This window comes from Coregonus lavaretus (genome assembly GCF_964263955.1).
Source record: "Coregonus lavaretus genome assembly, chromosome: 18".
NCBI classification, from domain to species: domain Eukaryota; kingdom Metazoa; phylum Chordata; class Actinopteri; order Salmoniformes; family Salmonidae; genus Coregonus; species Coregonus lavaretus.
Window position 1 is genome coordinate 11,094,316 of NC_140005.1, and position 24,650 is coordinate 11,118,965.

The 24,650-nt window shown below is 41.4% G+C and overlaps 2 protein-coding genes across 2 annotated transcripts; both read right to left on the bottom strand.

Moving 5' to 3' along the window:
- Window positions 1-60: 60 nt before the first annotated feature.
- On the bottom strand, window positions 61-12,620 carry LOC311146107 (zinc finger protein 292-like). Its single transcript, XM_084182576.1, has 8 exons — window positions 12,448-12,620; window positions 9,011-9,165; window positions 8,639-8,717; window positions 8,232-8,367; window positions 7,903-8,105; window positions 7,408-7,544; window positions 6,931-7,072; window positions 61-6,830 (listed from the first exon to the last, which is right to left on the bottom strand). The coding sequence occupies exons 1-8, from the start codon at window positions 12,595-12,597 to the stop codon at window positions 486-488; spliced, it is 7,347 nt and encodes a 2,448-aa protein (XP_084038702.1). The 5' UTR covers window positions 12,598-12,620; the 3' UTR covers window positions 61-485.
- A 9,447-nt stretch (window positions 12,621-22,067) lies between these two features.
- On the bottom strand, window positions 22,068-23,183 carry LOC311145315 (5-hydroxytryptamine receptor 1E-like; the record flags this gene model as incomplete). Its single annotated transcript, XM_084181549.1, has 1 exon — window positions 22,068-23,183. The coding sequence occupies one exon, from the start codon at window positions 23,181-23,183 to the stop codon at window positions 22,068-22,070; it is 1,116 nt and encodes a 371-aa protein (XP_084037675.1).
- Window positions 23,184-24,650: the final 1,467 nt, after the last annotated feature.

The following is a 24,650-nucleotide window of genomic DNA, read 5'->3' on the forward strand; positions in this document are numbered from 1 at the left end:
GAATGAATGTAAATAAATAACAACCTGCAAAACAAAGTTCTGTACATCAAGTTTCATAAAAGCAAACAGTTACATTTTATTGAACACTGTGGAAGACATGTAAATATTACAGATAGTGTTTAAAAAATAAAATAAATACAAACAAAAAAATAAAATCCCATAGGGATATAAAAACGTTGTTTTTCCTTAAAATTATCCATTTAGCAAAAACAATTTTAGTACTAGAAGCCTCATAAATACAAACATGTTCTAAAGTCTATGTTCCCTACAGATTACCTGGTTCTTATATGAGTAACATACATTATCCAAACTTAAAATCAATAATAACATGTCATAAGTAGAAAATACTCCATCTTCAATTGTCTAATGGTCAAAACTGTTTACCATTGGATATCTGATACAATATTAACAGATCTGTTTGCAGCATGTTACTTTTCTAATCCTGAGTTAGTCGAAAATAAAAGCATCAGGCTGTGAGCGATCCATCAACTATAAAGCCACTTTTGTATTATAACCATGGGTCGCATATCTTGAAGTTGCTTTAGCAAAAGATCAGCACCATCGGAAAAGGTTTTGTCCATTACAATCTTCACATTGTTCACGGATTGAAGATTTTGAGGATTTCTGAAGTCTACAAGGTTTTGACAGGCTCCAATAACTTCATCAGGTGTTGCGCACATAATATTAGCGGTCTTCTGCTTAAGGGTACGCTGCCGTTTTAATGGCAACTCAGTCCTTGAACCTCCACTCATTTTTCTTTTGGGAGTGTGGGTCGATGGTGAAGTTTCCAGGAACTTCAGCAAAGTGTCCAGTGCAACACCACCCTTGGTTTCTTCCTCTTGAGAAGCGGTGGAGCCCTGGTCCGAAGCCTCTGTCAACTGGTAAACTTTATCTGCCGGACGATTTCTCAGAGTCAACCTTCTGTCCGGACAAGCTAATGCTCTCCGCTCTGATTTTCGGGGGCAACCCCTCTTTTTGACCTCTGAAGTAGGATACTGGGATTCAGAACTCTCATCAGTTGACAGTTTAGCCTCTGCTTGAATGTCACCATCCAACGCTTCTTGCCTCTGACAGTTAGTCTCTGAAGTCTCAGGTTCAACCTCGTCAGGGTCGGTCTCCTCAGAGGAGTCTGTTGACATACCCTCGGATTTGTTTGCATCTTTGACTCTTGAGCGTGGGTACTTTTTACAGAATATGAACTGGCTTCTCTGATCCTCTATATATTTCTCGGTGAGGCCATGTGTGGTGTAATGTCTGAATATATTCCGTTCAGCCCATTCAATTGTGTCGCAGCCTTTTATCATGCATGGGTATTGCAAAGATACTTTTTTGGTGCACATGGCAGATGCCTCATCCATAGATTTCAGAGAGGGTTTTCCAAAGCTAGTCCAATGGTCGAGCGATCCGTCCTCTTTCTTCTTAGTGTTTTTCTTGTTCAATTTGACTGCGTTTTCAATGTTCTCTTTGCCATTGTTGGGATTGACGCATGTTGTTCTCTGTTGCTGTGTTCTGGGAATATAAATTAAATCATGCTTTTTCATCTCATGACGAAGAAGGTTTGACTTTGTAGTGTAGACCCGGTCACAGCCATCATACCCACACTTAAAAGTCTGATCCACACTGCCTCTCTCAGAGATGTTTATTTCCTTGTGAAAGTTTTTTATGTGGTCAATGTATTTCTCCAAAGAGGTGAAGGAGAGTGTACATTCTGACCGGTCACACTGGAATGTCCCTACATTGATGCTTGACATCATAGCGGTGGTTTTATCGCGAGTGAATTTATGAAGCAAGAGGTAATGCTGCACCAAGGTTGTAATCCCTGGAAATATCCTTGAACAGTCTTTCACTTGACATCGGATTTCATTATTCTTGACTTCAGCAGCTTGTTCACCAGTGATATCAGCCTTTTCAGTATCAAGGTCTCCTGAAGACAGGGGAAGGGATGACTGATGCATAGCCCTAGAGTGTAGGATCAGATTTTGCTGGATGGTAAAGGCTGCAGCGCATCCTTCATGAACACAACGGTAGGGCCTATATGGGCTGAAAGAATTGTCAGCGTCACACAGTTGAAGCCCCAACCTTTTCTGAACCTTTTCTTTCCTTTGGAAATGAACCTCATCTTTGGAAATTGTGTTTTTTGAACAACTTGCTTTTTCTGGTGAGGGTTTCACAGCCTGGCTGGAAGTCGCCTCTGTTGCATGGCTAAACGATTTAGCGTCGGAACGTGCTTCTGGCTCTTCAACAGTGTCACCTTGACCGAATTTTTGCTTCAACACTGGGGTGTGGTTAATTTGTGGGGCTGTCTTTAATGTCTCAGTCTTGGTATATCTGGTCTTTGATGGTGATTCTAATTCGTAAAATGACTTGTCCAAGTCCTCCAAGGTATCTTGTGGTGATTGCACTCTCTCAACTGTTAATTGATGCATAGAATCCTCTTGAACTGCATCTCCTGCTGTAATGACCTCAGAGGACTGTGCATGTCCCTCTTGATTTGTGCTTTGAATTGGACAGCCAATGTCAATATCAAGTGGCTCTTGTTTGATGAAAGTTGACACAACTGAAGATTCAGTTCCATGACTACTCTCTACCTCTGTTCCGATATTGGTGTTGCTTGACCTTTTTTTGCGATTTCCGACCTTTAACTTGTTCATCTCTGCCTGTGTCAGGTGGTGGACTTTTTCATAGTGAATTCTTAGGCCTGTGGTTCTGGTAAATGTTTTCGGGCAAATGTAACAAGGATATGGAGAGAATTTGACTGGGGTTTTCTTGAGTTCCTCAATCATCTCAATGGTGTAATCATGAACTCTACCAAGGTGTCTGAATAATGCCTCTTTTGTCATGAACCCATATTCACAATAATCCATTTCACACTTGAACGGCTTGGGGCCATTATCACGATTCTGGTCTTCCTTCTTGACAATCGTTTTTGTTGTCGTGCTTTGATCACTATCTTTTTGCATGACATTATAGCTTGAGATTGTATTGCTTTGGCTGCCACTGTACTTTGAGGGACAATTTTCCTGCAAACTTTTCTCATGTGCAGCTTCAACTAAATCCAACATTTGTAGGGCATTTTGAATTTCTATAACCTTGTCGTCTTGACATGCGGCAAAGGAAGTTGCATTTGACCTTTTTTCAGCAAGACTGCCATTTGACTCCTCATCCTTCTGCTGACTACCAGCATAATTATTTGACTCTTTCAATTCTATCCACACTTCTGCTTTATTTGGGTTGAGTTTGGATTGTCTACCGGCCGAAATTGAAGGAAAGGTGCTTGATGATTGAGAATCCAGTGGTTTTTGGGTTTCCTTTGGTGCCAAATTGGAGGGATTTCGTGTGGAGAGATTACCAACAACCTCCTGTGGGAATTCACCATTTAGTACGTTGTATATTGATCCGGTTTCAGGAACATTTGGGTCATTGAGAAAGTCGAGAAATGACGTAGGCAAATCAGCCTTTAAGTCCATTTCAACTAATGGTTTGCACTGGGAGCGTTTTGAAAGATGACCTCCGAGAGACTTTGTGCTTGAGAATTCTCTAAAGCATCTTCGGCAGATGACTTTGCCATCCTTTATGATAGCAGGCCATTTCGTTCTCTTGCTGAGTCTGCAGCGTTTGACTTTCTGTATCTCATGATCAGCAATCTTCTCGCCTGCAGGGATAGCTTCAGATTCTGCATGAGTGTCCTCATTGTACGATACATCTTTTTGGATAGAAGCATGCGGACTAAGAATCATTTCATCTACAGATCTGCTCATCTGATTCTCATAATTGGGTGATGGAAGATGGGTTACGTCCTCCATGTTGGTCATCTCCACTGTGTTTCTTGGTGCTACTTGACCATCATGGCTCACTGCATTGCTTGGAATGTCTATTGATGCCCTTGAATTAAGGACATATTCATTTGGGACATATGAAGCATGAGAACCTCCAGCTGACAAATTGTTACCTTCTTGGGTAGACATACTGGAATAGTGTTTTCCCATTAGGGAAACATCAACATTATCTACATTAACCCCAGAGTTAATTATTCCATAGTGTTGTTCTCCATTATCCAGCATAAGAGAGCTTGACACATATTCCGACATCTGATTCATCAGACTTGACTCTGATTTAATGGGTTGGATGGTACTATCAAGCATATTTGCTGGTGTATGTTCTCTGCCCCTTTCTAATGGTTGATACGGTTCTGATTGCCAAGGAGTTATGCTCTTATTGGGGTATTCATTCAGATGGAAGACCTCTGCATAGCAATTGTTCAATGTAGATGTCCATTCGTCACCCATCTCGGACTGCATTAGCCCTGTCTGGTTTGGGGGGGTTTCTCTGCTCCTTTCTAATGGTTGATACGGTTCTGATTGCCAAGGAGTTACGCTCTTATTGGGGTATTCATTCAGATGGAAGACCTCTGCATAGCAATTGTTCAATGTAGATGTCCATTCGTCACCCATCTCGGACTGCATTAGACCTGTCTGGTTTGGGGGGGTTTCCCAAACGGGGCAAATTGCAGGTACATTTGAACATGCCACCGGATATTCAAACTGCTGTAATCCAGTATTTCTGCATAGTGGTGCTTGATGAAGTAATGTTTTGTCCTCTGGATCCTGTGAAGTCTTGTTCACAGATGGAACTTTTCTCGAAGTTATTTTGACAACTTTCTTGTACTTCTTAGCCAGTTTCCAGTCTTCAAAAATGTCTGGATGGTTTTTCTTTACATGTCGGGAGAGACTTTTGGAGGTACTGTATTTGCGGTCACATGCTTCAAGTGGACAACTATACTCATCCTCATCTCTACCAGTTATTGCAGGAGTGTTTTGATAGGGATGTAGAATAAATGGGGGTTCACTCTTAATTTCTGGTGGAGGAAAGGCCTGTGGTAACACTTTCTGAACAGCTTCAGTTGGTATGTTATTCAGCTCCTCTTTTGGGCACTCTTTCAAGAGATTGGTTTCACATTGGGGATCCACATGATTTGCTATCATTTCTTGGCGTGGGACGGCAGGAGATAGTTTTGCATTCTCCAATCCCAGCTTAGTTTTGATCAGTGGAACGTAACACTTCCGAAACTCCTTTCTGGGATTGACAACAGAACTGCTCAACATGCTCTCGACTGAATGTTTTATTTTCATTGGGCCGTTTGGGTTCTCAGGAGCTGTTGACGAACCTGATTGAACTACTTCTTCCGTCACATAATCCTGTGCAGTCTTCTGATCTAGATTGACAGAGGCAGAGCAGGTTTCCTCTTGCCTAGTGGAGCACTGGGTGGAAGGTTCCATTTCAGGTACAGGATGGTTCTCACTTGCGACGGGCATTTCATTAGTGTCATGGTTCTGCTGATGCAAATTTAGCTGGGACTGTGAATAGAAAATATTCCCACAATTAGCTATTTTGCAAGTGAATGTAAGGTAATGTTGTGCCTCATGATCATACAACAGGTAGGCCTCGTTGAAAATCCTTCCACAATTAGGGAACATACACTGTGACTTAAAGTCAGTGTGTTGTTTTTTGTGCATGAGAAGTTCCGAATTGCAGTGGAAGCTGGCTGTGCAATTCAGCTGTATGCAATAGTATGGCTTAGCGCCACAGTGCATTTTCAAATGATCATTGAGATGTCTGGCATTCACAAACTGCCGACGGCAATACTGACACACAACCTTCTGTCGTTGTATCTCCAGAAAACGTGTTGCTTCCTCGTCATTTTTGTGGGCTTTTACATGTGTTACAAGACTCCGAAAAAACTTGAATACCTTCTGACAGTATGTAACAGGGCAGACACAATCCTCAGTAAATTCTGCTTCATATCTAGTTTGTACAGGCTTTGGAGGACTGACCTTAGTTTGTACAGGCTTTGGAGGACTGACCTTAGTTTGTACAGGCTTTTGAGGACTGACTTTGACCGTTTCAGCACTTTTGCGATTTCCATCCAGAGAATAAGCATCATTTGGGCTGACAATGGTCTCTGCTTCAAGCTTCACCACAGCGCCATCTTTAAAATTATTACAATGACTACTGGTGGATTGCGTTGGCTTGGGCAATTTCCTAGTTGCTTTCATAGCAGCAAGTCGCTCTTTGCAAGACTGCTTCACGTGTGACGCTACATGTGGCTCAAGGATCTCCTTAGTGTCAAAGCTGTCAGCACAAATCGGACAGGTGTAGACCCCATCTTTAAAATGCTTCTGTGCATGGCGGACAATCCTGTGGCCAAGGAACTCTTTGTCACATAGAACACAATACTGCATATATGCTCGCCAATTCCTAAATCTTGCCGATACAAACCCTTTCTCCCTCAATTTCTTAGCTTCCCTATTTTTCTCTTTTCCATCTGCAATTTCATTCAATTCATTCGTAGTGTTCAAAATAAAGTCCTCAAGGTCTTTGAACTCTGGACCTTTTTCTGCTGCATCGTCCTCAAGTCCCTCATCCGTGTCATTGAGAGTGTCGATGGATGACACGATGGATCCCTCCTCACCCATCAACGCCAAACAATTGCGCTTCAAGGTTCTCCAGTCCCAGAACTCTGGATCAAAAGGCCACTGTGTCTTCAAGGCCAACAGTAACTCGCAGCGTAGCGAGTTGGGTACTGGAAGATTCTCGCCCTCAAGCTTTTCATCAGGTTCATTATAGAGTGATTCAACAGCATAATATGAGTCCACAGTAGGCTGAAAGAGGAACTCTGTTAGTTGGCATGCCCGTTTCACCTCAAAATCAGTAGGCAAAAGGCATGAAATCGTTTTGCAGATGGTGGTCCTGCTGTCCATGTTGTCACTGGATGCCATTTGTAGAGCTTGAATGCACATTTCAATGCACACCGGCAGTCCCACTTCTCCGACCTGAGAAAAAATAAAGCCAAAGTCAGTCATGAGAATATAAATCGCTACATGCTATATCCAAGCAGTAACCTATACAATTTTACACATTAAAGAATTTCACCTCCGATTGGATAACCTTGATGAGGAAGAGAATATGACAGACGCTCCTGGAAAGCAGAACCAACTTTCTGCATTGACCAAGAAATGCATCAGCTGAAGACTCTGACCGCATTAAAAGCTTGCTCCAGAATAGTGTGAGCTCCCTGTAAAAAGAAAAGTATATCATCATTGGTCTGCCCAAGAGATAACAGTTTGTCGTCAACATACGACATCCATTGGGAGATTGGCTCACTTCTATTTTTCCCCTTCCATACTAAATGTGCTACTACTTTTCTAACTCTGTAATATGATCATTACTTAGTATTTATGTACCTTTTTTCTAAATGTTTTTCTTTTTTATTCAGGTAAATACCAACTGAATATGAAATTATATGAATTTGTATATTGTACCTGTAACCCCCACCCCACGGGAAAGAAAATACTAAATAAATACACATTTGGTCACATCCACATTAAATGGAAAGAGGGTAGTACTCACCAGGCACAATACACATCTCCCTGGAGAAGCTGCCGCTCAAGGAATGCAGAGCACAAACAAAGGGCTCCTTTTTCATCCCCATCTGACTCCAGGTTACAAATCATCTCCAATCCATCCTTACAGTCTACCTGCGCGATCTGGCCCAGAGAAAACATGTCATAATTATGGTATTCCATTGCCACCCACAGTTGATCATTTTCCATCAGGGTCATTGTTTTATTCATCGTTATCAAACTGGACTTTGTCATTTCATTTCTTCATCAAATCTCCATCAGTGTGGCTCAGTTGGTAGAGCATGGCGCTTGCAATGCCAGGGTTGTGGGTTCGATTCCCACGGGGGACCAGTACGAAAATGTATGCACTCACTAACTGTATGTCGCTCTGGATAAGAGCGTCTGCTAAATGACTAAAATGTAAATGACAAGCCTTTGTTCAGCCCCCTTTTTTGAAGGCACTTGTCTGTTAAATGACTTGATGTAAATGCTATCCACTCACCTCTTGCATGAGTTGTTCTTGTGTTTTTGTCATACACAGGCAAACAAGGTATGTCTGCTTGAAGTTCCCTTTTCCTTCGTACTCTGGATACTCTGAGCACATCTTCGCTAAGACAGCTGCTTGCTCTGCTCTATTCTGTTTGATAAGGTGCTTTATTCGCATATTAAGGAGTGTGGGACCTTCCATTTGCAGGAACTCATGAACTGGGGAGTAGAGAAAGAACACTATTACAGATAGCACTACTAAGCGGTCACCACAACATTTAAACCAGTCATCTCACATGTACAAAGTTCTTGCAAAAAAAACAACACAGGTAGGCTAAAACTAACCTCTGTCAATTTCAGGTATCTCATTAGACAGAATGCTGCACAGAGTGGTGTTGGTCCACACGCCAGGCTCCTGTGCCATAGCTGATAGCATGTGAAGCTGTGTGTTCCCATGTTCTTGCAGAAGGCTGTGCGCCGACTGTAAAGGAGAGCATATAACTTTAAACTTTTCAGCTATACAAAAACAATAATAATTTAAACACAGGCCTAGATTATCTAATTATGTCAAACAGGGTTTGTTATATGTGCATGTTTCAGATAAAGGGCTTCATTTTTTCCTTTTATTGGGTCACCTAGTCATTATTTTTCTAAAGATAATTGTCAAACGTTTTTTTTATAGGTTCATTACATACATTGCTGTTCTATGCAAAGTTGAGCAAAAGAAAAATAGAGCAGCATTGGAGACTAACCTTGACAGAGGATTGGAACTCCTCCCATAAGGCACCAGGGACACTCTCAGGCAATGAGAGCAGGAGCTCCATACAGCTCCTGCAAGTAAAACAGGGTCATTCAATGAGTTTGTTTTGGTTCATGCTAATGATGCTACAGTTGTGTGCAGATTACTAAAATTAAAGAAGCACTACCCCCTTCTGCCACAGCTCTAATTTATTTATCTTGTCAAATTAGTGGGGCATGGTACCGTTATATTGGTCACTAGCGCTAGTCAAACTGGAACGCTCACTGTCATGTAACAACATAGACCATCTGAAATACTACACAGCTGGTTCCATGAAGCATTCATGCATAGAAATCAGATATTGACGTTATCTTTGAGTACTCACAGTGCTAGGTTTTCAAGTACGAGTGGCACATTTTCACATTCGGAGGAGAGACAGGAGGTTGCCTTTGCATAACTGAGTATGGCCACTGTGTACACCTCCAGTAAAGGCAGTGGCTCCTCCTCAGTCTTCCATCGGCCTGCATGTTCCACAAGGATCTGCAAACAAAATCATGGCATGCTCTCTGAGTCTCGCATGAAGTGTGGCAAGCTGATTAGTGCCTGCTATTAAATGAGTTTGTCTTTTTTCAACTAGCCAACGCCTTAACAATTACCATACAAATAGCGTAATTGCACAATTGCATTAATTATTAGTCCTCCTAGGTAAATTACGCTACATTCCATTAAAATAGCAAATTGAGAACAGCTAATAATACAAATCCTAGTGCAGTCTCCTGTCAGAATATTTATATAAATCACCAATGTCATGAAGACTTTGTTGGACTGCTAACAACCTCTTTACATCTGTGAGGGTCTAATTTTCTAAAAATGTAAGATGAACCAACATAGCTAGACGACACCAGTGTAAAGTACTACTTAAGTAGTTTTTTGGGATATCTGTACTATACTTTACTACCGGTATTTATATTTTGGACTACTTTTACTTCACTACATTCCTTCAGAATATTTTACTTTTTACTCCATATGTTTCCCTTGACACCCAAAAGTACTCGTAACATTTTGAATGCTTAGCAGGACAGGAAAATGGTCCAATTCACGCACTTATCAACAGAACATCCCTAGTCATCCATACTGCCTCTGATCTGGCGGACTCACTAAACACACATGCTTTGTTTGTAAATTATGTCTGAATGTTGGAGTGTGCCCCTGGCTATCCATAAATTTAAAAAACAAGACAATTGTGCAGTTTGGTTTGCTTAATAGAAGGAATTTTAAATGATTTATCATTTTACTTTTGATACTTAAGTATATTTAAAACCAAATACTACTAGACTTTTACTCAAGTAGAATTTTACTGGGTGACTTTTACGTGAGTCATTTTCTATTAAGGTATCTTTACTTTTACTCAATAACTTTTTCCACCACTGCTAGACGAGCAGTATACGGGACGCTGCTTTGACTTCTAAGCCGGGCTGCTGAATCAAGGCTATAGTGAGGGACAATTGGAATCCGTGCAGTAGCCTACAATAGGCCGAACCACACTCAGTAGTGAGTGTAGGATGCAGGCCTAATATTCACAATTGAGAGTAAGACATGCTTGAATACTACAAGTAGTGACAATATTTTCCTTGTCCGTCGTCCCTTCTCCCAGTCAAGGAGAAGCCTAATCTCTGCTCAAATGAGTGTGGCTCTTCTATAGCTACACTCTGAAAGGGCGGTGATATGTGAATTCTTCCATAGTCATTATACAGTAGATAGTGTAAAGCAAAGCGCAGATAATTTTCTACCAACCTTTGCGTGGCGATACTTCATAAATTCCTGACTTGGAAGACAACACGTCTTCTAAACGTCCATGTCTAGTTGCAGTGGGTTCGTTTGAATTTAGAAAAGGCTCCGTTATTAAATTAAATTGATTTTTAGCTCCATGAAGTCATCCAACAATGTGTACGCCGCCATATTGTCTATTTTAAATCTTCTCATTGATCGAGACAGGCGAGTGTCATCATGACATGCGGTACTTCGGGGTGGAAACCCACCTGTCTCAATCAATGTGAGAAGATTTGAAATAGACACCTTTTTTTTTTTTTTACTGCGTTGTTGGTAAAGGGCTTGTAAGTAAGCATTTCACTGTAATGTCTACACCTGTTGTATTCGGCGCTTGTGGGAAACAAAATTTGATTTGATGGCGGCGCACACACTGCTGTTGGATTACTTCATGGAGCAAAAAATTAATTTAATAATTTTCTACATTTAAATGAAACCCCTGCAACTAAATATATAACTTTAGAATATATATTTTCTTCCAAGTCGGGAATTGAGAAAGTATCGCCAAGGTTGGTCCAAAAATTCTCTGTACTATGCTTTACATCAGGGTTTCACCAACTCGGTCCTGGAGCCCCCCCTGAGTGCACGTTTTAGTTTTCACCCTAGCACTACACAGCTGATTCAAATAATCAAAACTTGAAAATTAGTTGGTTATTTGAATCAGCTGTGTAGTGCTAGGGTAAAAACCAAAAAACGTGCACCCTGGGGAGGCCCCTGGACCGAGTTGGGGAAACCCTGCTTTACACTACCTATAAGAGCTGTATGGAAGCATTCACATATCACCGCCCTTTCAAAGTGTAACTAGGTCTTCAAAGTGTGGCTAGGCTTCAACTCAGGCTATTGCTAAATGTAGCTTATCTTGGTATTTCAATGCATTGCCTCTCCAGCACAAAACATGTACAAAAAATTATAATAATTGAAACCACAACACTTGATAACACACAATCTTGAAGTGACCAGGTTTTTAGACAGTTGCAGAGAAAACCCTATTTTTTTTGTAAGAAAATATATGGTACAAGGCTATCTCATGTGTATATTCTTACTACTCTGTGTCAGATGATTAACCACCATTGCAGTTTTATCTCCAAATTTGACCTGATAGTATGAGATTGGGCTTCATGCATCATCACTAACATAGTCATCCCCAGCTTCCAATTGGCTCATTCATCCCCACTTCTCTCCCCTGTAACTATTCCTCAGGTCGTTGCTATAAAAATGTGTTCTGAGTCAACTTACCGGGTAAAATAAGGGTAAAATCAATCAATCAATGAATTCATCACTTCGCACAGGAGGGGTTTCAAACAAGGCCCAGCAGGTTTGTCATACTATACACAAAACAGAATAAACCTACCCACAGACAGGCTGATGAGTTAATATTGCTTTTCTAACAATTAAAACCCATGCATACGTAGTTAACCTATGATTTGCATGAAAATAAATACTACCTAGCTATTTGGTAGGCCAGGCCTATACAGAATACTTTTACAGTCACACTCAATATTGATCCACTAACACAATGGACGAATGGAAAAACGTTAATTTGCCTTAATTTCTAGTTAAATGTGCACATTTACATGGATGAAAGACGTTTCGTGTAGTGCAAAACCTAAAATACTGGTGCAAGTTCGCACCAAAACCTAGCTATCTCTTCTCAGCATGAAGGAGCCTGATCAACTCGCTAACTAGCCAACATTCATCTAGCAGCTAGCTAACATCAACTAGCAGGGGACAATGAGTGATGATAGGATATAATTCCAAAGTAAGAGATTAAACTACATATCGGAAAACACTTATGTATATAGTTTACTAACTACAATAATCAAACGGTAAAACAGGGAGTAATGGTGTGTGTTTTTATATATGTTCTGATGTGGCTAGCGCGAGTTAGCTAGCTAGCTACATTGTTGTAGCTAACGTACACGCGCATCATCAGCCAGGAAGCTGGATGGAAGGCTGCAAAGCAGCTAGGATGGGTTGTTGGAAAAACATGCTGACCTGGCAGAATTCCTGACAGAAACGCAAAGAGGCGTCCGACGGTGATTCCAGGTTTTCTTTTAGTGTTGTAGTCAATTCCTGGAACCGTTCTCGGAGCCGCTCGATAGCTTTTCTTGTGGCATATTCCTTCTCTGTCTCTCCCTCCGCCATCTTCACAACACAATCACGACCGCGTACGCACAGATGTTACGCTGCCAGAATCGCACACGCACACGCAAAGGGGGGGAAGGGAGAGACGAGGGACTGCCTAAAAACACGCCACTTCGAAGTGACTTTTCGTAGCAGCTTAGGAGAGCATTTTCGCTAACCATAAGGGATGGATCGACATTTACAGAATGGTTACCGTTAGGAAAATGGTGGAGGGTCATTCTTTTTCCATTTCAGTCGAGGGGAGGGTTTAGTATAAAAAAAAAAAAATCTGGTCCAGGGGAGGGTCATGTAATTTGCAATTGATGAAATGTCGATATTTCTCAGTGTTTTACAATGAGTTGCTTATTAGGCTATATATGGATGTGTGCCTGATGCTGCCACTCATCGCTGATTCTCCACTGGGCGAGCAATATGAATTGGGCCTATAGGCTATTTGTGTGGTCTCAATCAAATCATTCATAGGCTATAGGCTACGTAGTGCATGCTTGGAGAAGCACAGTGCAAAGTGATATTTCTAAGATAGTGGCTGGGATGGTGTAAATACAACTAGGCTGCATTACACACTGCAATGGATGTTCCAACCCTGAGCCCCAGCATGCTCTTGCTGATCAAAAACGTTTTTGTATTCTGCCTAACCAATGGCTGTGCTGTGTAGTCTACGGTGGCAGTTCAGGGGGAGAGTCAAAGTTAATTATTATCAGGGGGAGAGTCCGAAAATTATTTTTGCCTATGTTCTGTTCAGTTTGAGAAGGAGTGCGTGAAGCTGAGAAGGAAGACGGGAGGTCAACTTTGATAGCTTGCTACTACTATAATTGATTTAATTAACAACAATATGTTTATTGCCTATGATGTATTTATCAGAGTTATTGACCTCACAATAAGCCAGATTCAAGTAACTGACATTGTGGTGCTCAATCTTGAAGCAGGAGCCGCAGCAAAATGAATCAGAAATGGGCAGTTCATGGTGCTGAAAATAGGCAAATTCCAGTAGGCATAATTCATTTAAACCGTCTCCATTTTAATTAGTCTTTACTAACAACAAGAGGGCTTTGTGTTGGAGCATATTTCTTCCTATTTAAGAAATAAGAGGTAGGCCTACCTGTTTGACAGACGAAATTAGGCTATAGGCTGCTATATCCATAGATTTGTCGGTCAATTCCTCTACCCACCATGCACTCTTTAAATAGCCTACCTCTGTGTCAGTGAAGGGCTGTTAAGTTAAAACCAAGACTCAAATTGAGGGGGTATGAGAGGGTATGCCATAGGCCTACCTTTTATTAAAGAAAATGGCAAAAAGCACAGGCCTACCCCTTGTTAGCTTAAGATTTAGAAGAAAATAAAATGGATCTGATTATATAAAGGGATCTATAACAGCGATTTGATCCGCTATGCTTTATGCTAGAAACAAGCTGTAAAATACCAGGGAAAGACTAGACTCTGATGCATATGGGAATATCATTGTTTAGTTTATTTGACATTAAGAAGCTGAGCTACAACCTTCTATATCTGAGAAGACAAAAAATGACTTTGCTTGGGAAATACTCTAATTCTGTCGCTATCAATTGATTAAGCTATTAACTTTCTGTACAATAGAAGGTGTTTAAACCCAGACGGCTTTTAGGGAAACACTTGTGACCTTCTCTTGTTGGGTTAAGCCACGGAAGAAGAATAGACAGCAGTTAAAGCTCACATTTTTCTGCATCGGTAGGCCTACTCTGTCTGGGGTGAAAAGGTAGGCTTAACTTTTGAAAGTACAATGCTCAGATTGCTAATGACGTCTCAGATTTAATTATTTGCAAACAGGGACAATTTTGTTGCAAACAAGACAGACACACTGATTTGGCATTGGAAAAATATGATAAGATGAACACATAGGCCTATCGCTCTGTCCATTCTTACCCTGTAATTTCGGTAATTTGTGTGGTATTAAAACATATTCTTCTAATATGTAAAATGACGTAGAATTGCATGAAATGTATATAAAAGGCATTTTTTTCACGGACCTGCAAATACGTTGATAGATTCAAGCAATGCTTTTACTATAAAGGAGATCTTTCTACCCCTACTCTTGTCCACGGTGGTCTGCGAACCCACAACCTGCAGCCCTGTGTGCTATCAAAATTCCTGCATTGCCATGTAATGCTTATAGGATTAAGAACAGTTTCTAAAACTGCATATCTAAGGCTCTGGTATGTCCAAGAAGTTAGGGAAAACGGTTTACATATTCTCTGCTATCCACTTTGTTTTAATTATAATTTTGGGTATAGGGAAGGGTCACTAGTTGTTTTTTTATATTTTGCTGAAGGAAGAGCCATCCATTTCCGATTTCCTCCATGTAACCCTTATTATAAATAATGTTCACTCCCTAACCTTTTTCCTAACTTTAATCTAATTCTCAGACCCTGCTGAGTACGTTCTAACCTGCCACAAAAAGTCGTGGCTGTATTGAAGTGGCGTGTTTTTAGGGAGTCCCGGAGAGACGACCATAGGAAAGCGCTACATTGGTGTCACCCTTAACTACAACCAGTTAGCAAGTCATACATTTCCGAGTTTCCTAGTTCTGACTAGCACGTGAACACCAGTATTCACCCCCCTTGGCATTTTTCCTATTTTGTTGCCTTACAACCAGGAATTAAAATAATTTTTTGGGGGGTTTGTATCATTTGATTTACACAACATGCCTACCACTTTGAAGATGCAAAATATGTTTTATTGTGAAACAAACAAGAAATAAGACAAAAAAAAACTGAACTTGAGCGTGCATAACTATTCACCCCCTCAAAGTCAATACTGTGTAGAGCAATTACAGCTGCAAGTCTCTTGGGGCATGTCTCTATAAGCTTGGCACATCTAGCCACTGGGATTTTTGCCCATTCTTCAAGGCAAAACTGCTCCAGCTCCTTCAAGTTGGATGGGTTCCGCTGGTGTGCAGAAATCTTTAAGTCATATCACAGATTCTCAATTGGATTGAGGTCTGGGCTTTGACTAGGCCATTCCAAGGTATAGTCTCAAATCTCTGGAAGACTGAAACAGGTTTCCCTCAAGAATTTCCCTGTATTTAGCGCCATCCATCATTCCTTCAATTCTGACCAGTTTCCCAGTCTCTGCCGATGAAAAACATCCCCACAGCGTGATGCTGCCACCACCATGCTTCACTGTGGGGATGGTGTTCTCGGGGTGATGAGAGGTGTTGGGTTTGTGCCAGACATAGCATTTTCTTTGATGGCCAAAAAGCTTAATTTTAGTCTCATCTGACCAGAGTACCTTCTTCCATATGTTTGGGGAGTCTCCCACATGCCTTTTGGCGAACACCAAACGTGTTTGCTTATTCTTTTCTTTAAGCAATGGCTTTTTTTCTGGCCACTCTTCCATAAAGCCCAGCTTTGTGGAGTGTACGGCTTAAAGTGGTCCTGATCTGTACTTCTCCACAACTTTGTCCCTGACTTGTTTGGAGAGCTCCTTGTTCTTCATGGTGCCGCTTGCTTGGTGGTGCCCCTTGCTTAGTGGTGTTGCAGACTCTGGGGCCTTTCAGAACAGGTGTATATATACTGAGATCATATGACAGATCATGTGACACTTAGATTGCACACAGGTGGACTTTATTTAACTAATTACAGTGAGGGAAAAAAGTATTTGATCCCCTGCTGATTTTGTAAGTTTGCCCACTGACAAAGAAATGATCAGTCTATAATTTTAATGGTAGGTTTATTTGAACAGTGAGAGACAGAATAACAACAGAAAAATCCAGAAAAACTCATGTCAAAAATGTTATAAATTGATTTGCATGTTTAATGAGGGAAATAAGTATTTGACCCCTCTGCAAAACATGCCTTAGTACTTGGTGGCAAAACCCTTGTAGGCAATCACAGAGGTCAGACGTTTCTTGTAGTTGGTCACGAGGTTTGCACACATCTCAGGAGGGATTTTGTCCCACTCCTCTTTGCAGATCTTCTCTAAGTCATTAAGGTTTCGTGGCTGACGTTTAGCAACTCAAACCTTCAGCTCCCTCCACAGATTTTCTATGGGATTAAGGTCTGGAGATTGGCTAGACCACTCCAGGACCTTAATGTGCTTCTTCTTGAGCCACTCCTTTGTTGCCTTGGCCGTGTGTTTTGGGTCATTGTCATGCTGGAATACCCATCCACGACCCATTTTCAATGCCCTGGCTGAGGGAAGGAGGTTCTCACCCAAGATTTGAAGGTACATGGCCCCGTCCATCGTCCCTTTGATGCGGTGAAGTTGTCCTGTCCCCTTAGCAGAAAAACACCCCCAAAGCATAATGTTTCCACCTCCATGTTTGACGGTGGGGATGGTGTTCTTGGGGTCATAGGCAGCATTCCTCCTCCTTCAAACACGGCGAGTTGAGTTGATGCCAAAGAGCTCCATTTTGGTCTCATCTGACCACAACACTTTCACCCAGTTCTCCTCTGAATCATTCAGATGTTCATTGGCAAACTTCAGATGGGCATGTATATGTGCTTTCTTGAGCAGGGGGACCTTGCGGGCACTGCAGGATTTCAGTCCTTCACGGCGTAGTGTGGTGACTATGGTCCCAGCTGCCTTGAGATCATTGACAAGATCCTCCCGTGTAGTTCTGGGCTGATTCCTCACCGTTCGGGCGGCAGGTAGCTTAGTGGTTAAGAGCGTTGTGCCAGTAACCGAAAGGTCGCTGGTTCTAATCCCAGAGCCGACTAGGTGAAAAATCTGTCGATGTGCCCTTGAGCAAGGCACTTAACCCTAATTGCTCCTGTAAGTCGCTCTGGATAAGAGCGTCTGCTAAATGACTCAAATGTAAATGTAAATGTTCTCATGAGCATTGCAACTCCACGAGGTGAGATCTTGCATGGAGCCCCAGGCCGAGGGAGATTGACAGTTCTTTTGTGTTTCTTCCATTTGCGAATAATCGCACCAACTGTTGTCACCTTCTCACCAAGCTGCTTGGCGATGGTCTTGTAGCCCATTCCAGCCTTGTGTAGGTCTACAATCTTGTCCCTGACATCCTTGGAGAGCTCTTTGGTCTTGGCCATGGTGGAGAGTTTGGAATCTGATTTATTGATTGCTTCTGTGGACAGGTGTCTTTTATACAGGTAACAAGCTGAGATTAGGAGCACTCCCTTTAAGAGTGTGCTCCTAATCTCAGCTCGTTACCTGTATAAAATACACCTGGGAGCCAGAAATCTTTCTGATTGAGAGGGGGTCAAATACTTATTTCCCTCATTAAAATGCAAATCAATTTATAACATGTTTGACATGCGTTTTTCTGGATTTTTTGGTTGTTATTCTGTCTCTCACTGTTCAAATAAACCTACCATTAAAATTATAGACTGATCATTTCTTTGTCAGTGGGCAAACGTACAAAATCAGCAGGGGATCAAATACTTTTTTCCCTCACTGTATGTGACTTCTGAAGGTAATTGGTTGCACCAGATCTTATTTAGGGGCTTCATAGCAAAGGTGGTGAATACATATGCACGCACCACTTTTCCGTTATTTATTTGTTAAAATTTTTTGAAATCCAAATAAAAATCCATTTAAATTACAGGTTGTAATGCAACAAAATAGGAAAAACGCCAAGGGGGATGAATACTTTTGCAAGGCACTGTAGCCTACACTTTGCGTTGCCCATAAAAGGAACATCAGTCTAGGCCTATATAATGTGGTTGTATTCTAATAATGTTCCCCTCATGCATTCTAATACTACACAGAGTTTTGAAGTATTTTATTAAATACAATGCTTAACCTACAGCTTGTTAGGCTACATGAGGACATACATGTCATACATACATGTAGACACATACTGTAGATATATGGCTGCGTTTACACAGGCAGCCGAATTCTGTAATTTTCTCCCACTAATTTATCTTTTGACCAATCACATCAGATCTTTTCACATCAGATCTTTTCCAGGGCAGATCTGATTGGTCAAAAGACAAATTAGTGGAAAGCATATCAGAATTGGGCTGCCTGTGTAAACACAGCCTTCTAGGCCTACCTGAGACAGCTGTGTGATGATAAAACCCTGACTTTTGATCCATAGGCTATTGAGTGTGGGAGATAAACAATTTTTTCTTTTTTTGTAAAAGCATAAACATTGGTTTTACTCAAGGCGTCAGTTGCTCAAGAAAAGAAGCAGAGGAGAGAACATGTGGTAAAATACTGAAGAACATTTTAATGAGTATTCAATTCATATAGTAAAGTCTACATTTGATCAACCCAGTAGGCTACAGGAATATGACTTTATAATTGCGACAGTAATATATTAAGAGCGCTATAAATATTCTCAGCAGACTATCACCTTTTGTGGATCACATTGGCTGCGTTTACACAGGCAGCCCAATTCAGATTTTTTTCTCTCACAAATTGGTGTCACGACTTCCGCCGAAGTTGGTGCCTCTCCTTGTGCGGGCGGCTATCGGCGGTCGTCGTCACCGGTCTTCTAGCTGCCACCGATCTACGTTTCTTTTTCTATGTTGTTTTGTCTTGATTGTACACACCTGGTTCCCATCACGTATGATTAGTCCCCTATTTAACCCTCTGCTTCACGCATGGTTTTGTGCGTGATTGTTCTTTGTTTGGTGTTGTTAGTGGTGTGAGCTGTTATGTTTCAATGCGTGGAAATTAGATTTGATTGTTTTCCCGAGTAAAGTTGGTTGTGTACTCAGTTCTGTGTCCTGCGCCTGACTCCATCCTACCGCTGCACACTGACACCTTGACAATTGGTCTTTTGACTAATCAGATCAGCTCTGGAAAAAGATCTGATGTGGAAAGAGCTGATGTGTTTAGTCAAAAGACCAATTAGTGGAAAAAATATCAGAATTGGGCTGCCTGTTTAAACGCAGCCAATGATCTCTTAATATGTGATTTCTCTTAAAACACTTCAGGAATAAGTTGTGCAAAATACATAGTATCTGTTGCCAAGCACAGACTGTTTATGACTTATGGTGATAACAGGTGTTGCACCAACACTGTGTGGTTCGTCAGCTTGATGTTGTCCACCACCACCTGAGAGAGGAGGAGGAGGAGAAAAATAATCAAGAGAAAGAGAGATGGTTTGAAAAAACACATTTGGGTTCGTTTTTGTTAAATACATTTACATGTTATGTGTATGACACTAGGAATGTCGTCATGTCAGATGATCAAACTTTGTGTAGCTGAGGATATCAATCCCAACTCCTAACCTTTTCCCTTCTTTTGCAACGCAGCATGTGGCTTCAGAGGTGATGTTCTTTGGGACCAACACAGTTTTCTTTGACCGTAGTGGGGTTGGATAAGCCCTGGAGAAGCAGCAGCCTGTACACTGGGAGACAGGGACACCAGGGTTTGAGAAGACTTTGTTCTCCTTCAGTTTGCATTCCTCACAGCCCACTGTGAAGATAGTGAAGACATAAATTAATTGAAAATTGAATGAACAATCTGATCTGTAAACTTTATGCACCATGCACCGCCAATGTGTATCTCTCATCCTTGTAAGAACACACTTTGGCAATAAGGAGGTCATTTACCGATTTATATTTTCCAAGAACAACTCACTGGTCATTTTGACAAAAACAGTACTTTCACAGTAATGTAACACAAAGCTTACCGTTTGTCATGTCACTGTTTGGATAAGAGTCTGCCATGTACAGAAGAATGGACAGGATGAGGGATACTCCAATTGATTTCAACAAGCACATCATAGTGACGGGTGGCAATAACCTGACAAGAAACATTTATAAATCATTCAAAACCAACATATTCATCTCAGATATTGTGACAAGTTGATAACTGATAAACACAAAAAACAGCAGTAAAACAATACATTGGAAAAACAACATACTGAATGGAAAAGGCATTACCTGTTGTGTGTGTCTCTTGGTGGAAGCCTGTTCAGTACTCAGTGAAGAGCCTACTGCTCCCACCATGAACTTTTATACTGCTGTCCCTCTGCCCATGTGCTCAACTGTCATTAGGTAAACCCCTCCAACCTTATCAGTGATCTCTGTGTGTGAGGCATTGGCCACTTGGCTACATGCCTCATAATCCTTTAAATGAAAAAAGGAACTGCACAGCCGTCGAAAGACAAGACAAAACAAACTTCCATCCTGACTATGGATGGGAGCTCCTAATCCCTTAAACAGATGGGATGTTACTAGGTAACTGTTGTTATGCAGACGGGGGCGAGGTAGGGTCATTGGTTCATTAGTTGAACTTATGTTCATGGTCTTTTGCTTTGTAAATCATTACATCTAAAGTAATTTTTAATACTTTGAACATCTGACACAAAAGTGAAAGATTTCTCATTAAATGAATGTGTGCTCTAAATTAAGGTTATGTTGCGGTTACTGCTTAGAACTCTCTATGAACTGAATGCAAGGTAACATAACCCTAGTAACGCAAAGCAAAATGCCAATAAAACATTTGTAACTCCTCCAAATTGTCCCAGGGTGACTTGTCAATACAAACCTTTCATTTCCTTCCAAATAGGTAATTACAATAGGTAATGACAATGCATGAATGCTTGAAGAATAATTTCAGGAATATATCAATCTATCCACCTCTGAAAGTTGGAAATGTCAAGGATGAATATCAAAGGAGCAATCCGTGATTGCAAAAATAATTTTGGACTTTTAAATTAATTATATATATACCCATTGATTCTTGAATACTATAACTTATACATGCCTCATGAGCTTAGTTCAACTGTCGTACAACCTCAGAACCCAAAATATAAGCTTGTTATACTCCATTGTTTGTTAACAATGTAATTGTAAACAAACACTTTATAGTGTTGTTTACAATTACAACACAACTATAATGTTGATCATGGATGGTCAGTCCTTGCATCCATTGCTCTGTCTATGAATTTGAGTGGTTAAATTTCTCCAGCCCCATCCTTCAGCTGTTTACCGAAACAGTGGTGGGGTGTACGCTTTGTTATTGTTTGATTTGCAGATTGCCCCTTTAAGTTGCAGTACTATCTCTTCATCTTTCTTTTACCTGTGTTTTTAAATCTCCCGGCCTGTGTTTTTAAATCTCCCGGCCTTGGTTGTTTTGGACACTAGGCCCTGGCAGATGTAACTCAATAAGCATGTAGGATGGCACATGAAATCTCTGAGCTTTAAAGGCTCTTTTTAGCTTAGCAACAATGTCATGAGTCATAACTTTACTCCACTCTTACCGTAATTGTATTCCTGTATTCAAAATGTTAATTGTATAAGCTACTGTAAAGCATTAAGACGAATTGCTATTAGTATTTTATTACTTTTGTTTTTATTAACATATTGTCAAATAAATGCACTGTATGTACTTATTGTAAATGATCTGTTTAGAACTCTTCTGGATAAAGGCACACTACAATTGTCTCAGTTAGAATGAAACCAGCTTTTATTCCAAAATAAAATGTATTCTTCATGTATAAAAACATATGGCTTCTTTAATATATTGTTTACAGCCAACCAACAATCAGCTCAGACATATCCAAGAAAGCAGTCCTATTTGCACTTGTTACATCGGAGCAGTTTCTTAAAGGCCTGCTTGAAGTCCTCATTGAAGCTGGTGTAGAGCAGGGGGTTGATGAGTGAGTTAACGTATCCCAGCCACGTGAGAAAGTCTGACACCTGTGCTGAGGCATGAAACACCTGGAGGCCCACCAGTAACTCCTTAACAAAGAAAGGCAGCCAGCATAGGATAAAAGCCCCCAGGATGAGGCCCAGTGTGCGGGCAGCCTTCCTCTCTCTGGAGGCACAGATCTGTGTCCTCTCATCACAGGTCCCCCGGTCCCTCGGTCCCCCGGTCCCGCGGTCCCCCGCCGTCTGACTTACGCAGGTAGGGCCGTTGAGTATATTTAGCTCTGTGTTTAGCGTGGGGTCCGAGGCAGACTGCTCAGACGCACAGAGAGACGTTGATGCGACACGGCAGCTACTGAGGCATTTGTGGCTGCTGGCTCTCCTCTTACACTGGGCCCCCAAGGAGCTCCGTCTGTGGTACAAGGTCCGGGCTGCGATGAAGATCCTGTAGTAGAGGATGAGGATGAGGGCCATGGGGATGTAGAAGGCCCCGAAGGTGGAGTAGATGGTGAAGCCGATGTGGTCGTGCTCGATGAGACACTTGGTGTAGTTGCCGAAGTTGTCATCCCCGCTGTGCCTCCATAACAGAGGCGGCACTGAGATGAGGACGGAGATGGTCCACACGATGGTAACCATGATGGCGACGTGGCGCGGGGTTCTCTTGCAGGAATACTCCACGGCGTTGGTGATGGCCCAGTGGCGGTCCAGGGCGATGGCACACAGATGCAGGATGGAGCAGGTGCAGCAGGTCATGTCCACGCTCAGCCATGCCTCACAAACAACACATCCCAGCAGCCACTTCTTTGTGGCGATGTAGAGGATGCTAAGGGGCATCACCAAGATGGCCACCAGGAAGTCAGTGACAGCCAGAGAGCAGATCAGGTAGTTGGCAGGCAGGTGGAGTTTTTTTGTGTTCATGATCGCCAGTATGACTGCACTGTTCATTAAGGCAGTGATCAGGGTCACAATGCTGAGAAAGATCACAACCAACACCATATCAGTCTTTGGTTCCATTTTGAAGGAGCCTCCTGGTTCTGACATGCAGTTTGTTTAAACTCTTAGGCTCTAGAACTATCTACCATACTCCTCTTTCTCCATTACAGTACATTGGACTGTGTCCCTAGTCCAATGCAGATCCTTTTCTCTCTCTTACTACCATGCTTTCCCTTATATTTGGAGCCACTGCGAAGGGGGAAAAAAACATTATTTTTGTGTTACAAAACATTGATTAGAGTAAATTATAACACGATACATGTTTTAGTTATTTGTATTGAAAATGTCTCAATTTCTCAATGAGTAGATCACTCAGAAAACCTTTCTCCACACGGTGGCAGAAGTGATCAGGGAATCAGTGATCAGTATTCACGGTAATATTGGAGGCAGTTATGCTTAGAATAGCATTCTAACTGTGTCACTGCAGCCTCATGACATCAATGTCAATACTCAGCATAAAGCTCTAAATGTTCAATTTAGGAGCATAGGGAACAGTCAGGCCTTTATTGTTGCCTACTTAGGAGTAGCTGGCTGTTTTGCATACAGGGGCAAATTGGTTTTTAATGAAGACCATGTTAAAAAGGACCAGTTTCAGTCAGTGAAACTTCCAAACAGCTGTTGATTTAAAAAACATATTTAGAGTCTGTCTTATTGGATAGCTGCAGATCACATTACTTATGCAAATGGTATTCTGGCTTTAGCATGCTTGAACAATGGACATACAGTGTATGTGGGATGAAATACAAAAAGCATTATTTTCATTCCTTTCATGGGCATCCCTGCTCAAACCACAACACAGGGACTGGTCTGTTACCGTTTTTCATTGGAAAGGCAATTATAAGCATTTCGAAATGTAAATATCTAGAATGTAAATGTCTAGCCTGACGTGTGCATCCATTGAGAGAGGGAAGCCTAATATGAACAATATTCAAATGGTTTCATGTTCAGCAATTTCCTTTTCAAATTAAGGATTTATATCTGCCACATGCAATCAGTGGTTCTTCAAATAATTGAATGGTGTCTTTATATAACTTTGGCATTTCAGCTAGTGGCTCTTCAAGTTTAATCACTTTGTTGACTAGAAATAGCCTACCTGTGCTGCCATCACATACTGTGGTTTACACTATTGCTTTGTCAAGGTAGCGACTGAGCTGAGTTATACACCAAAATAGTTACCATTTGGAAATCAATCAAACCCTGTCTGTGGGATAACAATAATGTTAATACTGTGCCACATACTCTGTGGAGCATTGTGTCCATAAGTGACTGGCGTGTGACTCAGCCATTCCGGTGCTAAAGTGATCAGTCATACAAGGCCATCACCCATTATCCCACTGCTCATACACAGTTCACTCATTCCCATTGATAAATATAACATCTTTGTGCTGGGTGTTATTTGACCTTTCCTCAACTATTTTTCATTTGCACATATTGAACATACAGTTGTTTTGACTTGTTGTCGTCTTAAAGTTTACGTTTGGGGCATGCATCCGTTGTTTTTCTATTATAGACATT